Raw genomic sequence first — 16,901 nt, forward strand, 5'->3', positions numbered from 1 at the left:
GATATACAGTTGGTTATCCTGCAACACTACCGAATATTATTCGGTTTGATTATTACCGAACATGATAAATATTCGGCCAAACTATTCGGATTTAGATTATAAGATTTTCGTGCCGAATAAGTATACCGAATACCAACCGCATATTATGCAATCCAGCTGTCGCGGCATGGCCACCGCTCGGTGCAAATTTTTTTTTTGCTTCTGTCTTCCGCGGCTAGCGATGTGCCAATGACAAATCTCCGTGCAAATTATGTATATCGAGTGTAGCGGACCCAACTAGTTGGTCACCTAGTTCCGCCCACATGCAACAGATGGCGCCACACTCAATAATGCAGTCTTCAAGCAGCCGTGAATATGGCTAGCGGGGTACCGATCAGAGCATAGTACAGCAGTAGTACTACTACACTACTGTGTAGTAGTAGTAGTTGGGTTTCAACCAATAGCCATACGACATTTAATCTACGTAGATAGCTTTCGCTGCGTTTATTGGTCGAAGCTCTATAAATCGCGTTCAGCGCGGCGCAGTTGTCATGCAGACGCTGTTGTTATTATGAAAAAGGAGTGTGGTGAAATGAAAACAATAGTAAATAATACCCAAAGTTTTAATCTAGTGCCTATTGTCGGCTCTGCAGTAGCTCCGGCGTGGGTTTACTGTTTTGACGATTTTGCTCGTTGATGGGTTCACTTGAAAGGTTCGTTTTCTTGAGAGGGATTGTTAATTGACTTGTTGTATTGTTATAACGTACATTACATTTTTGTAGGCAAGCGAATTGTTATAGACAGAGACCATAGAGGATATAGACCGCCTGAACCGGAAGAACGTCATCAGTGTTGCCTTCAGTGAATATTGTTTATAGATGCGTTCACGTTGACGGGAATACCTATTAAATAATAATGTTTAAACAATAAAAACTAAGTTATTCTTAATGTCTTCTTTGCTTTCTCCCACTTCAATTTGTGTTTGCAACATGAACACTGTGTCGTCATTTTGTGTTGTCGCGTTGGACTTTTATCACGGGGATGTTGGGGACATTGGGGTGGCTTGGGAAGACAGCTTGCGGGGGCTTGGGCCTGAAAATATAAAGAAGCAATTTATTATATGACGTCATAATAAAGTAGGGAAACAGCGTGCAACATCGAAGCTATTCATCTAAGAAAGAATGTCCAATAATTAGGCACATTCAAGGTGGCCCAATAGATAGTAACACTCTAAGTGACCAAAAACATCGGCACAACCTGCGTGTTCACAAAATTGGCAACAACCTAAGGTTCACTGTGGGTACTTACATGAATATTATTACCATCCTAGAACTTAGTAAGGTACGTAGTTAAGTTGAAGACATACATAAATGCTAACTGGATATTTTTATAGAAGTCAAAAGATTCCTGAATATTTTTGGGTTTAACTACCCTAATTATTCCTTATTCTATGACCCTACTGTACTATGCATGGTATAAGAAGACTAGGTATGCTCAACCTATGACAAGCCGCCATTGCTAGCCCATTGATGACGTAAGTGTTACCATTAAATAGGTGTCTCCAACATTCCAAGGACGTAAATTTTATTTATTATTTGTCACATTTATAAAAAATCATTACAACTGTACGTAAATCTTTTACTAAAAGTACAAAATTTCCTTGCAAAGTATTTTAAAATCATTGAACGTGGGTAATTTATTTTTTACGAAATGGCAACGCTGGGTGGGATGATGTCAGGTAGGCTAACCTTGAAATGCTAGCTGTCAGTTTTGAGCATACCTGCGGGGTTAGCACCGTAAACACACGACTCTATCTCACCTCGACAGAGATCGTCTGTCTCTTTCTGTGCTGTACTGTGAGAGAGTGACGGGTGACGTATGTCGAGGCGAGAAAGAGTCGCGCGCTTACGGTGCTAAGCCCGCTAGTCTTCTTCAGTTGATGTGGCAACAAATAGAGGTGATGGATGATGCTATGATGGATGATACCCACGAAGATAGAGAAAGAAAACACCAAGAATGGAAGACAATTTATTTATTTTTTGTGCAGATTACAACGATGGAACAGAGTGGTAGGTATTTTAGGGAAGTGTAGGACTTTATAAATAAGTAGGTAGGTATAAAAAAGTAAAATTCAAAGGGAAATAGACGTGAGTTTATGAGTGATGATGATGAGATGTACTGTTAATTATGAATATCTACTTAATTCCATTTAATTTGAAATTAAAAAAAAATAAGAACAAATATAGAGATAGTTTTTAATCTGCCAGAATTGGTCCATGGAACGGCAGCTCGTGCTGCTCTAGCTTAAAACACGTACTTAAGCGCCTTTGCAGAAAAAATACATTATAATTAAAACACAATAACGGGGTTCTTACCGCGTTTAAAGCAGGGATATGAGACTCCCAATATTTCGACACTGTTGCAAGTGCCATGATCACGGGATGACTGATGAGATTGGAGTGGTGGAGTAGGTAGATCCATAATTTATGATATGTCTGTCTGCTCGTAGAATATTATGGATCTACCTACTCCGCTCCAACCTCATCAGTCATCCCGTGATCATGGCACTTGCAACAGTGTCGAATCTTTTTTGGTTTTTGTATTTTCTTTATGATATAAGTACCTATTTTGACCTTCTGACATCACGACTTATACCTATATTATTATGTCGCCAACTTCCGCAAGTTCTATATCTGCAAAGACTTTTTTTGTTTTTTGTATTTTCTTATTTTTGTTCCGCTGTTCTTTTGGTCCGCTGAGGTCCGTGTTGCCCTATGTTTTGAAAATATCCAGGTGGATTTTTTTTGTAAGTTCTTTTTCGTTTCAGATTTTTTTACGTAAGTTCTTATTGGATATATTCAAGGATTTTAGGATATTTTTGCGTTAATGGTAATGAGATTATAATTTATTTTTAATAATCATTTTTTTATATTTTTTTACATATTTTTTTCTTTCTATTTATAATGCAGTCTGTAAAAGTTTCACAAGTATTGCTGTATGTGTACTTAAATAAATAAATGTTAGATAGACCATGGTCGGAGAACTACCCGAGTGCAGTGAGTATGTTGGTGATGGTATTAGTCTGAATCGTACCCAGCACCCGCATTGCCTGCAGTCACGTTGCTCGAAGTGGTCTGATGCACGGTTTTTTCTGGAAAATATGATCAGGAAAATAAGTACCTAGTAATCTTCTATCGTATTTTCTATCGTGTGGGTTGTGAGATGGATTACCAACCGCATCAACCCTGGTGTCAGGGTTATTATTGAGCCGCCATAGGCCCCTGACATGACTCATGTGACTACTACGTACTTACATCAGTAAGTAGTAACCGGGACCAACGGCTTAACGTGCCTTCCGAAGCACGGATCATCTTACTTTTTGGACAATCAGGTGATCAGCCTGTAATGTCCTAACCAAACTAGGGATCACAAAGTGATTTTTGTGATTTGTCCCCACCGGGATTCAGTAAGTAAGTGCATTGTTACTAACAAATTATGGATGTATACGTATTATCCGAAATAAATTGTTTTGAATTGAATTGATTCGAACCCGGGACCTCCGGATCGTGAGCACAACGCTCAACCACTGGACCACGGAGGCCGTTAGTACCTAGTAATGGTAGTAAGTGTATCCTCAACTCGGCGTCAGCTGAGCTTTTACAATAAAAAAGAATGGGACGAGCTGGACGCCTTCCTGCACGCTTGGCAGAACGATGCCCAAGACAGGGAGGGCTGGAAAGAGAAGGGAGCCTTTGCCCAGTGGGACATTAATTAGGCTACAGAAAAAAAAATGTTTATTATAAAAGGACGCCACACACAAAGACAAGACAATAACATCACTTAAAATTTTACTTTACTATATTTTTTGGTATTTTATGTTAACATTTACGTTTGCTTGAGGATTTTACTCACTGGAGTCGAGCATGTCATACTGCCAACATAATAATACGAAAATAATGACGTCATGCCTCCGCTCAACCTCACTGGAGTAAACTCGTCTTCCTTGAGGTCTCCTCAACTGACGTAGTCGAGGAAAGTTCCAGTGAACATCTTAGAATACAAGTATCAGTTTCCTATCAGTCAAAGTGGTCTTAGAAACTGGATTGATGAAAAACTGTCAAACACGGACTGGCTTCTATCGTGTGCATTGTGAGGTGGCTTAACGTGCCTTTTGAAGCTCTGATCATCTTACTTACGGTCATTCGGGTGATTAACTTGTATGTACTACTCCTAACCAAACTGGGAATCACAAAATTTTTGGGATATGTATCGCGATCTCAACGCTCAACCACCGGACCACGGAGGACGTAAACTGACTGTAACAAACCCAAGCCTCACCGATTATACAGATGGAATACTGCAGCACGTCGCAGGGCAGCCCGTACACCAGCCCCTTGAGGTGGTCCTGGCGGTCGAGGTTCAGGCATGGACTGTCCATCGTGAACTCCTCGTCTAGCCAGGGAGGTACCTGAGAAATAGTGGTTAGTACATACACAATCTGATGCCTGTGACGAGTCGGGTGAGTGGTCAGAGTCATGGTATAAGAAGACCAGGTATGCTCAATCCTATGACAAGCCGCCATTGCTAGCCAATTGATGACGTAAGTGTTACTATTCAATTGTTATCTCCAACATTCCAAGGACGTAAATTCTGTTATTGTAAATTAAGCGAATTACTGACTAATGTATTTAATAATTACTATTATTTGTCACACATATAAAAATCATTAAAACTGTTCGTAAATCTTTTACTAAAAGTACAAAATTTCCTTGCAAAGTAAATTAAAAACATTGGACGTGGGTAATTTATTTTTTACGAAATGGCAACGCAGCGTCGGGTGACGTCAGCTGGGCTAACCTTGAAATGCTAGCTGTCAGTTTTGAGCATACCGGGATTTCTAATATTATGGTGAGAGTCGCAAGTAATCAGTTGAAGCCAGTTTTGGTACGAAGTCCAAAGATGACTATGTGGGTTGGTCTCAGATTGTCTACGTAGCAATATGACTAACGACATTAAAGATTATTTCGCAAAACGATTAGATATTATTCCACCTAGATATATCATAATAAATACTTAGTGAAATGTGTGAATATTATGTCAAAATGGCGGGCCGGGAACAAATATATTGTTTATTTATACTTTTTGAAGTATAAATAAAAAAGAAAGGTATGAAACATTGATAGGTATGTGTAGGTACACTGAAAATACAATACTTTTTCAATACGAATTCACCATCTTGATAATCATAATTATTTTATGAGATGTCCTTAGAAAAATTTTTGTACGATCTACTCTGAACCGGTGTGGGTGTATGAAAGGACTGATGAACGTGGAGGAAGCAAGAGAAGAGTGTCAGGATGGAAGCAAATGGAATTCCATAGCCGGTACTTGCCCCGGTGGGAAATAGGCGTGAGTTTATGTGTGTATGTTTAATTATTTTAGAAAATACGTACAAATGTGGCAGAATTAGCGTCACCAATAGCTTTCGCGTCCTGTATCTTTTTGTTATTCGTCGGATTGTACCAGGCGAGGACAGAGGAATCGGTGTTATTTAAACGCCCCGACACCCATATGTGGTCCACAGCTATAAAAACCATACGAAAACTGAATCAATACGAGAATAAAATATCCCAAAATAAAAATTGTTTACCAAATTCGCGCCATAATTTTCTTGTAGTGACATCTAGTGATATAAAAATGAATGAGCACTATGCCATCTATTAGCATTTTGGAGAACTAGATAGAGTGACATCTGCTGGCATTTTTATACAACTTTTAGTTACTTTAACAGATTAAAGATGGCGCTATTAATTTTTAGTGTTGCTACTAGCCGTAAGATGGCGTTGTGTTTTGTAGTACTCCTATTGGATACAAGATGGCGCATTTTTATTATAATTATTTTATTCATAAGAGAAAAACAATAAAAATACGTACGTTCGTCCTTATTTTCTCCCATAATAAGCAAGAGCTGGATGAACATGTCGCTAGTGTCCATAGAAGCGAGTGTTCCCTTCATATTTATGCAGTTGTCGTATGCATTCTGCCAGGGCAAAGCTTGTCGAACCAACACGTAGTAATAGTTTTCGTCGCTAGGTAGCGCTGTAGACGACCGCAGCAATGGTGTGCCTGTATCGTTCGATCCTGATTTTATTAAATTATAAGCCTTAATTATTATTTAGACTCCGTGTTTATGGGCTCTGTAGTCCTGTGTTTGAATGTTGGCTCACGGTCTGGAGGTCCCGGGTTCGAATCCCCGAGGGGACATATCTTACATCTTTAAGTACTTACCTACTGGGACCAACGGCTTAACATGCCTTCGGAAACACGGCTCATCTTACTTTCCAACAATCGGATGATTAGCCTGTAATATCCTAACCAAACTAGGCCACAGTGATTTTTGTGCTAGGTCCCTAATTCGAACCCGGGACCTCCAGATCGTGAGCTCAACGCTCAAGCACTGGACAGCGGAGGCCATAAAGAAGGTTGGTACGCAAACTTAAACTCAAAAATATAGGTATGTAATAGTTTACACTTTGAATCGTAAACTTTTACATAAACATATTTTTCGAACGTCTCATCCGCCTAATACTACTGCAGCTTCTTAAAACCTGCGGCTATACAGCCGAGAAAAGTAGCTGCAAAACCTTATAGGTACATAAACATAAATAGCCTATATACGTCCCACTGCTGAGCACAGGCCTCCCCTCAATCAACCGGAGGGGGTATGGAGCATACCAAAACATCCTAATATTATTATTAAAGAGACTCCAAAGATACTCAAATTCAGACGGCCTTTCGTTTGTCATTAAGAAGACGTGACTGAGTGGCAATAAGATGGAATTACCTTGCAGTCTTAATAAATAAAAAAAAAAACAAAACAATCCACTTTTAAAGCAAATTATTTTAAGAATTTCATTCATTTCATTTTAATTGAAAAGGTCAAATTTTACTGGGTTTTTTACTGCTTTTATCTTCATCCTGTTTTGTTTTTCCTTACGAGAGCCGCGCTGTTGGAAAAACGTTACTGGTCCGAATCCTAGTATAGGCCTAAACCAATGATTTTCGAATTCATATTCGAATCATAAATTATTATCACGTGCTCAGCGGTGAAGGAAAACATCGCGAGGCAACATACGTACATTCCCGAGAAATACGTTTCGGAGGTGACCTCTGTATTGGGCTGGTTTTCCCTTCGCGGGTTGGAAGGTCAGACAGGCAGTCGCTTTAAAAACCGGACCTGTGAAATCTTCAGGTTAGGTAAGCGGACCCTGTAGAAACAGGATAACGCTAGGAAGATTTGTTTTTTCTTACAAATCCAACCTGAGGGGCGCATCACTGGTGCGCCGCGTACGGGACAGCCCCAACCTTGCTCTCTGTTCGATTGGGGATGAGAGTCATAATTGCGTCGCTGCAGTGAATTGCACGCGCCCAAATGTATTATAAGTTTTTGCTATTGTATGTTATTTTAATTTTATACTAACACTAGAAATAAGTTATTTACTAACACATATGTAGTGTCAATGGTTACTTGCAATAAAGATTTATTTTTTATTATACATGAAAATAGTTATATACTTACTCTGATAGCAAATAAACTGCATTTTCCTCTCACATCGCGCCTCTAGGAACACAGGGGGGTGGGTAGCGTGCCTGTCCAGTTGGAGGCAGCCGTTGGGTTTCAAATTTACTCTGTCCCTGGATAGAACACAATAGGTTTATACTCTGTTAATTATCATATTGCTTTCTTAGATGAATTGCTTCGATGTGGCCATTTTAACCCCCAGTACCTCAAAGGCGGCCAGGTCCCAGGCGCAGCGTCGCTGTACGGCGATGTTTGGAAGATGCTTAGACCTGTATCCACCCACCACCAGCGACCCAGGGAGCCTCGGGCACCAACCCACGCGTTTTCGATACCTGGACAACAGAGGGGAGTGATCAGAAGACATTTAAGTAACACAAATTAATGACTTAACTCAATGGTTTAAGGCGTAGGCACAAAAGCAGTAGCTGCGCAGGCGCAGGTATGCGCGGCAGCAGCGTGTTTCACCATGCGTCATGGGTTTACACGAAAACATCATCGAATTAACGGCCTCTGTGGTCCAGTAGTGGAGCGTTGAGCTCACAATCCGGAGGTCCCAGGTTCGAATCCCGGTGGGGACATATCACAAAAATCAAAAATAAAAATAAATAAATAATAAAATTCTTTTATTTAATAACTATCGTTTTACGTATCTTTAGCAATTTGGCTAAGGCCCTTGACGCTATAGACGCCTAGCTTTGCAGAAAGCAGTGCAAATTGAATAAGAAGTGGAACCGAATAGCTACCGTTACAATACTCACTGGGGCGAGTTTTTAGCATGGACACGCCTAACTTCTTGAGACACCGCATCGACGCTATGTTGGCTAGACTGCGAATCAAAAATAATGATTAAAAAGTTAGATCATTTATTTGTATGAACACAGTCATCATCATCATCAGCCCATTAACGTTCCCACTGCTGGGGCACGAGCCTTCCCTATGGATGGATAGGGAAATCGGGCCTTAAACCATCACGCGGGCCCAGTGCGGATTGATGGTTATTAACGACTGCTATTGCAGCCGGGACCAACGGCTTAACGTGCCATCCGAAGCACGGAGGAGCTCGAGATGAAAACTTTTTTTTTGTGGTCACCCATCCTATGGCCGGCCTTTGCGAAAGTTGCTTAACTTCAACAATCGCAGACCGAGCGCGTTTACCGCTGCGCCACCGAGCTCCTATGAACACAGTAAAATGGTCTTAATATGTAATGTTCTAAGTGTATTCAGCCTACTTGTAGGCGTGCAAATATTAATTTACTTACAATAAAAATATAATAATCTCACAACAATTGGCATGCATTCAAAACTTATACATTCTAAAATCCACAACATTAAAATTTAATTCTACAAAAATATCGTGTCAAAATTAATATTTAAAACACATTTTTAGTTTATCAAGTGTCAATTTGGTCAATGTACGTCCTTCTAGGTCTTCCTCTGCCAGCCCTACCATCAACCTTCGCTTTATATACCGCTTTCGTAATCCTATTATCCTTCATCCGCTCTGTGTCCAAACCAACTTAACATTCCTTTCTCAATATTCAGTGGTTCATACCTCATCTTACAGCTTTCTTGGTCTAGTGGTTAGAGCGTTAGTGTTACGATCTGGAGGTCCGGGTTCGATTCCCGATGGGGACATTGTCGAAAACACTTTGTGAGGTCCTTTGTTTGGTAAGGACTTTACAGGCTTGAATCACCTGATTGTCTGGGAAAATAAGTTGATTCTGTGGGTCCCGGCCGTAAAAATACATCCACCAACCCGCAGTGGAGCAGCGTGGTGGAGTAGAATAGAATAACTTTATTCCCAAAACAGTGACGGTTCCAAAAGCATTTACATAAATTAAGATTAACAATTTGTGACTAGTAGCTAACACTGCCCAGGGAAATGGGACTGACTCAGCATATTGTTGCTAAGAGTATGGTACGAGTATCTACCTCTCACCAACACTGATATTCTGCCAGTACCCAAATTACGCTTATCAATTGGTAATAAATGAATTGAACGTGCCAACAAAAAACCGTTGCTTCTATGCTGTTCTGGGAGCAAATAAAAAACATAGAACACGTTCAGCTGCTTGTCTTCCCGGGCATGTCGTAAAAACCGACAGAGGGATTGTGTCCTCTAACATGATGGACTAATGTTATGGGCGATAGGCTGATCCCTTGTCACCATAAGGTTTATCATATCCAGCTTACGACATCGTATCAACAGTGGCTGCAAGTTGCCTTTGATTTCTTTTGGCTCTGCCCACCCCATTAGGGATTACGGGCGTGAGTTTATGTATGTATGTATGTAACAAAAAACCGTGCCGTGAATTGTAGTGAGTACGCTCCATACCCCCTCCGATTGATTGAGGGGAGGCCTGTGCCCAGCAGTGGGACGTATATCCTCTTAAGACCGAGATTTCCAGACACAATAGTTAAACAATGGGGTTTGGATTTATAAAGAACATTCGGTTCTATTTATGCACCTCATCTTGTTGATGACGCAGTAGGCAGCTGCCTGATGCCAGTCCATGCTGCCATCATACACGTGGTACAGCCCACTGCGGCATCTCACCTTCTTCAGCTCACTCACCACCGTCTCCTTCTGGGCATCTGTTGGGCCAACACATACAGTCATGAGCAATATCATGTACCCACTTTAGGACCCTGTCGCACTATCATATTTCACATTTAATACGGTTCAATTTGTCAAAAAAGTTAATGTGACATGGTTTCAAAGTGTATACATTGGTACTCGTCTACTCGTGACCGTATTTTTTATATTACTTACATATTATTATGAAAAAGCATCAAGAGCTGACTTTTGACCCCAAAATTCCACCTAAAAGACGCAAGGACCTTGTATGTAAGCAAACATGCTTTGCACGCACTTCCTTTATTCAGAAGTTTTATGCTTTCCTAGGTTCCTTTCTTTACAACAGAGTTAATAGAGAACTTCAAATATACTCCCTGAATAGTATAGAATGTAAAAAGAAAATTACTTCGTGGTTAATAAGCCTGGATTATGAAAGCACAGAAGCTGTGCTCAATGTCATTCGTTGACCAGATAATGGTATATATTATAAATTTCGTGCGCTGTTGTAGTCCATTGAGCATATACCTGCCTCATCTACACACACACACACACACACACTCACACACACGCACACCTTTCATCTTCCTTTTCAAATGTTTAATTGTTATATACCTATACAAGTATGTACTAAATAAGGACAATTTATTTGGCTAAGTTGTTATTATCCGTTGGGAACAGGCGCTGCATGCTGAGATACAGGTTTCACCTAGTTCGGCTGCAGAGGCTTATTATACCTTACCTGTTATAAATATGTTATTAGCCTATGAAACAATGTATTGCACTGTACACTAATTTAAGAGCCACGCTCTTGTCGGTGTAACATTCTCCGTGCTACTTTTTAAGGAACAATAGGGCAGTGGTTTCCCTCTTGCCTTCCTCCCGCAGTACTCTGGCTGATGCGAGTGGGATGGCCTATTTCAAACCCGTACTCCGCCTCTGAATAGTCTGATGGGCAGATAGCGTTATTTATTTAGGAATACATATTCCAAGAATACTTAATAGTATTGAGTTCGAAAACGAATGTTGTAGTAAGCCAATCTTTAAAACTAAATTAAAGCTGTTTTTATTGAAGTCATTTGATGAACATATTGAATAGTTGGTAGATTTGTAGCATTTAAGAATTAAGTTTAAAACTTGCTGTAATAGATATAAGTAAATAAGTAATGAGTGCATGATTTCGCCAACAAACTGTCTTTCAGTTTGGCGAATGTCTTTAAAATTGTAAATGGTCTTATATTGGCCCCGATTCCTGCAGACACCGCCTAATTTTATTTTAAGTTATATCCGTCATTTTCATATCCATCGAAAAGGAAAGGGACGGATGATTCACAGCTCTTAATTTTAGGAAGAATGAGTAAATGAATGAATAACCCGGGCGAATCAAAAGGTACGTCGCTGGTATGCAATCCGTTTGACGTGCTGTCTACTTAACAGTGCCGGGTTATTGACGGATGTACATTTTTTAGACGGTTGGTTTAGATTTGTGCTTAAAATTGACGTGTGTTCCATAAATTTTATGCTTGTCGATTACCCGTCCCTTTCCTTTTCGGCGGATAGGAAAATGACAGATATAACTTAAAATAAAATTAGATGGTATTTACAGGAATTAGCACCATTGTTATTAAATAATAAATAAAAAAAAACTGCTGGGCATAAGCCTTCCCTCAATCAGCAATCGAAGGGGATATGGAGCATACACAACCACACTGCTCCACTGCGGGTTGGTGGCGGCTAATGGCCGGGACCAACTACTTCACGTGCCTTCCGAAGCACGGCTCATCCTACTTTCGGACAGTCAGGTGATCAGCCTGTAACGTCCTAACCAAAATATTTTTTGTGATATGTCCGGGGACCGAACCCAGGACCTCCGGATCGCGAGCCCAACGCTCAACCACTGGACCACGGAGTTCACCTTGATGTTTATGTTATGTTGTCATCAGATCACCGACCTCGTTCGCAGGCGAAGGCCCGCTGCAGCTGGCAGGGCAGGTCGACGAACACAGGCTTGTCGTGTGCCACCCGCTCCAGGGCCACGCAGTCAGCGCCGCCCTCTGGCACCGGGATGTGTGTGCGGTTCAGCCACTGGGGGAAGATAATCTTTGATTTGGGAACTGAGAAAACTCAACAGTAGCGACACCTGATGGGAGAAATAGATAGTTTTTATCCTCATTCATTGAGGGGAGCCTTTTTTGTTTTTTATTTTTTTAACGTGTCTTATTGTAGATTTGCCGCAGATGGCATTAACTACTTGGCCAGACAAATGGGGAGCGCTGAACGCTCTCACCCGGTACAACGTTTAAGACAACAAGCCTGAGGGTGCCCAGTTGGGCGCGAACCTCGGCGGCGGCGTCGTCTGAGAGGCAAAATATTTGAACGAATTAATGGACTCTAGTGGGTCGATAGCGGTAAGCGCTGATTGAGGGAAATCGTCGACCGCGCCTGTGGGGTCGGTATCGGAGTCCTGAAGTGTTTAGTGTCGCGAGCTGATTGGCCGCCTCTATGGCTAGAGTAATCGGGTCATCTTACGTTTGGACAATCAGGTGATCAGCCTGTAATGTTCTAAGAAACTAGGGATGACAAAGTGATTTTTGTGATTTTGTACCCACCGGGATTCGAACCCGGGACCTCTGGATCGTGAGCACAATGGTCAACCACGGTAGGTATGTTAGGGTTAGGGTAAGGGTATTTGACTGGGTTAAAGATAAATTTGCTTTGTAATAGATATTGAGGAGCTCGGTGGCGCAGCGGTAAACGCGCTCGGTCTGCGATTGTTGAAGTTAAGCAACATTCGCAAAGGCCGGTCATAGGATGGGTGACCACAAAAAAAAAGTTTTCATCTCGAGCTCCTCCGTGCTTCGGAAGGCACGTTAAGCCGTTGGTCCCGGTTGCATTAGCAGTCGTTAATAACCACCAATCCGCACTGGGCCCGCGTGGTGGTTTAAGGCCCGATCTCCCTATCCATCCATAGGGAAGGCCCGTGCCCCGGTGGGGACGGTGGAGTGGGGACGTTAATGGGCTGGTGATGATGATGATGAAAGATAAATTATTAAATCAGTTTAGGTCACATACCTCCGAAAGTAACAGGTGTTCATAACAGATGCCTAAACAAATGGCTTATTGAAATTGGGTATTAGATTCGGTTAAAGATAAATTATAAAATGCTAATCTAGAAATAGAAGCCAGTCTAACGTGATCAAAAATCAATCTCATTTTACTTTTCGACTTATTTTAGAATTTTATTTATGAATTGAGTAACAATGAGTACGACGTTTGACCGCTTTTATTGATGACGTCACAGGACAGTATTCCCATACAAACTCTAAAGAAAACTTTCGTTTTGACGTTTCTAAAAAGTATCTCATTTGACTGGGTTGTCAAGTAGCCTATTACAGAGACGGACTATCTAATAAACTTTTACATTTAGGTCGCGACAGCTGGTACCTACCTTCACGGACTCCATTCTTCTTTTATCGTGTGGGTTGTGAGGTGAATTACCAACCTCATCAACCCTGGCGTCAGGGTTACTATTGAGCCGCCAAAGGCCCCTGACATGGCTCATATAACGACTACGTACTTACATCAGTAAGTAGTAACCGAGACCAACGGCTTAACGTGCCTTCCGAAGCACGGATCGTCTTACTTTCGGACAATCAGGTGATCAGCCTGTAATGTCCTAACCAAACTAGGGACCACAAAGTAATTTTTGTGATATGTCCCCACCGGGATTCGACCCCAGAACCTCCGGATCGTGAGCCCAACGCTCAACCACTGGACCACGGAGGCCGTTATGGACTCCATAACCTACGGTTACCACAAGCCCCACACATCAGGTCGTGGGGCAAACACATGGAATGCAAGAAAAAGGTTGGAGGGGCCAAGTGAGCGCAATGCGCGCGCCATTATTATAAGATTAATGATTACCTAAATGATAAAAATGTCTGGTATTGAATATGTTCCTCTGGTTATTAAATAACTTGTAATGTACCCTCATTGATTTAAAAGATGTGTTGCTGTTGCAGTTTCTTGTCATTTCTTCTCCTCAGCCATAGCACCTTGCGAAATGACGTAAATTCAAAAATGTTACATTGACCTTCAACATGTTTATCCATGATAATTACGTTGAATAAATGATTCTGATTTCTGATTACAAGTATGAGCAAGTATTTCTTACTTCAAGTTTGCACTCCACTCGTCCGCAAACTTTACGACGCACGGAGCTCCGCGATAGTATATCAAAAGGTCGTTTTGTGTATTATAACCTGCAGGGCAATAAGTCGAATATCGACTATCATGCAAGGAGATCCCTCCTTATCACAGAAAAGCTAAAACACTTACTATGATCAGCTATTTATCAAAAAAAAAATACTTTTGTAAGCAGTATCTTACGAAAAGTAATGATAAAATTGCAGCCTATCACATAAAATATACATTGCCGGTAAAGTGGCTGTGGAATTTGAGAAGCAGTAGAGATATCGTAGTTATCTCTGTTTGCAGGAGTAGTAGTAAAAGAGAGTGGGGTTGAACCGGCGACGGCGGTTCTCATACAAAATGCGCATTTGGGCCTTTCCAACTCGAAACTCTTTCTTCTATTCCGTGGGAAAATGCCACCTGAAGTATAAGGTCAGTCAGACGCTGCACTCACCAGAGGATAATGCTTGGCGAAGTCGCTGTCCTCCTCGGAGAGCACGTCGAGCGCGGTCCTCCGGAGTTCCTGGCCCGCGTCCCACCTGTAGCCGAGCGGGTCCTCAGAGCCCTCCCGCCGCGCACCCACCCAGAGGGATTCAATCACTGTGGGTTGGTTAAGTATCAATAAGTGTTAGTGATACCTTAACGAATACTGAGGGCAATGATTCAGCTCAAGATTCAGAGTTAATATCAAGTGGAATTTTCATGGCAAAAGTGTAGAATTGAAAATAATAAAAAAAAACACAAATCATCATCTCCGTAGCATTGTCCTGACCTAACCTAACCTGAAGATTTGACAGGTCCGGTTTTTTACAGAAGCGACTGCCTGCCTGATCTTCCAACCCGCGAAGGGAAAACCACAAATTGAAATAACACAAATAAATATTAGAGTTTTACGACGGAAAACATTTATCTTTCTTTCAAATAAATTAAATGTAACTACGTAAATAAAAATTAAATAAAAGTAATAAATTCTTGTACTTACTTAACTGTGATTCGGAAAGTGCTTCAGCCAAGAATTCAGCTTTTTCTTTGGTGTCCAGAATCGCTAGAGTTCCGTTGTGGTGACCTCTGTCGATTTAAACATACATAAACAAAAAAAAAGTGAGCTCACGACTATATCACAAGTAGGGTAGTCAGTACATCCATCGCAAAATGAACTAAGTACCCACACCGCCCACACCTCACCGAGCTCTCTGTTAGACCAACGTGATAGGTGAGCCGTATCGCGATCTTGAATGGTCAATTGTGTTATAGCGACACTTGGGGGGGTTAAAATGGCCACATCAAAGCTTCTAAGAAAGCAATATTGCTTTTGCATTTGACATTTGTTTGCATTGCGCGCTTACTTTTATATGCGCAAATGTCAAATTGCAATATTGCTTTCTTAGATGAATTGTATCGATGTGGCCTTTTTAACCCCCCTGATGGGAGGAATAGATAGTTTTTATCATCTTTCATTTAAGGGAGACCTTACCTGCACAATATCTTTGCATTCTCCCAAGTCACAGGTAGGTTCTGAAGTAAATACTCCTTATCGTCCATTATGTATGACTCCCATTTATCTGTGCAAGCGTGAGGTACTGGAAAATAAACATACAATTACCATACAAATAGCTACTGTTACATAGAACAAAATCGACCGGTCTAATGTCGACTGATACGTCATTATGCTGATGTACAACCCTGGCTTCTGTACTTTGACAGATCTAAGTCGTACGTAGTCGTATTGAAGCTATTCAGAAAGAAAATGTACTGAAGAGTAGGCAGTATGGTCTTACGATCTTCGAACTGGTGGCAGACTGATAAAAAAATAAAAGAAAAATAAAAAAATAACATACCCCTATACTGCTCGTGGTAACTGGCCCCAAAAGAAAAACACAAAAAGCAAAAGAGAAGAAATTCAAAAATCGAATCCATTTTTACGACCGTCCACTTCTGTGTTCACATTAGAATGTTCCTATTTTGAATTGTGGATTCACAAAATGGCTTCCTCGTTAACTAGATAATGGTTCTTACTATTTTGGAATTCAATAGAGACGTTTTGATAATCACAGATGGGTGTTTTCAAAATAATGAACTGCTTTCACACCGTCGCGTAATGAGGATATAAACTGCCTATTTCCATAGAATAGGTAAGGGATAATTTCTACGTATAGAACGGTAACTCTCCACTATTTCTTCTATTTGGTGTCGCTACAGTTGTGTGTTCTTAAATTTTGACAGTTCCGCATACTATTGGAGGAAACAAACGTATACTTATATTGGTTATATTTTTACAATATAAACTCTTTGTGCAGCGATTAACTGCAAAATTAGTGTTGTTTGAAAGAAGAAATCTTAGAAAAACTTCAAGGTGATTCAGACCATGATTCTAAGTTGATATTTATCAAGCGAAATTTTCCGTCGCAAAAGTATGGAACTGAAAGTAATTAAACAAAAACACAATACACATGAATTTTGCGATAGAAAATTCCACTTAATATTAACTTAGAATCATGAGCGAAATCATCCCCCTCAGTATTCGTTACGATGGCACTAACACCCTGTATACATTATGGCGGTGAGATAGAAAAT

At 40.8% G+C, this 16,901-nt stretch overlaps 1 protein-coding gene across 1 annotated transcript; it reads right to left on the minus strand.

The window, feature by feature from the left end:
* Positions 1 to 1,012: 1,012 nt before the first annotated feature.
* Positions 1,013 to 16,244, minus strand: LOC126378290 (uncharacterized). The gene is made up of 13 exons (XM_050026482.1): positions 16,166 to 16,244; positions 15,802 to 15,907; positions 15,310 to 15,395; positions 14,782 to 14,927; positions 12,089 to 12,221; positions 10,030 to 10,156; positions 8,320 to 8,387; positions 7,767 to 7,893; positions 7,559 to 7,674; positions 5,914 to 6,105; positions 5,433 to 5,563; positions 4,318 to 4,447; positions 1,013 to 1,071 (listed from the first exon to the last, which is right to left on the minus strand). The coding sequence occupies exons 1-13, from the start codon at positions 16,242 to 16,244 to the stop codon at positions 1,013 to 1,015; spliced, it is 1,500 nt and encodes a 499-aa protein (XP_049882439.1).
* Positions 16,245 to 16,901: the final 657 nt, after the last annotated feature.

Source organism: Pectinophora gossypiella, chromosome 26, assembly GCF_024362695.1.
Source record: "Pectinophora gossypiella chromosome 26, ilPecGoss1.1, whole genome shotgun sequence".
Lineage (NCBI taxonomy): Eukaryota > Metazoa > Arthropoda > Insecta > Lepidoptera > Gelechiidae > Pectinophora > Pectinophora gossypiella.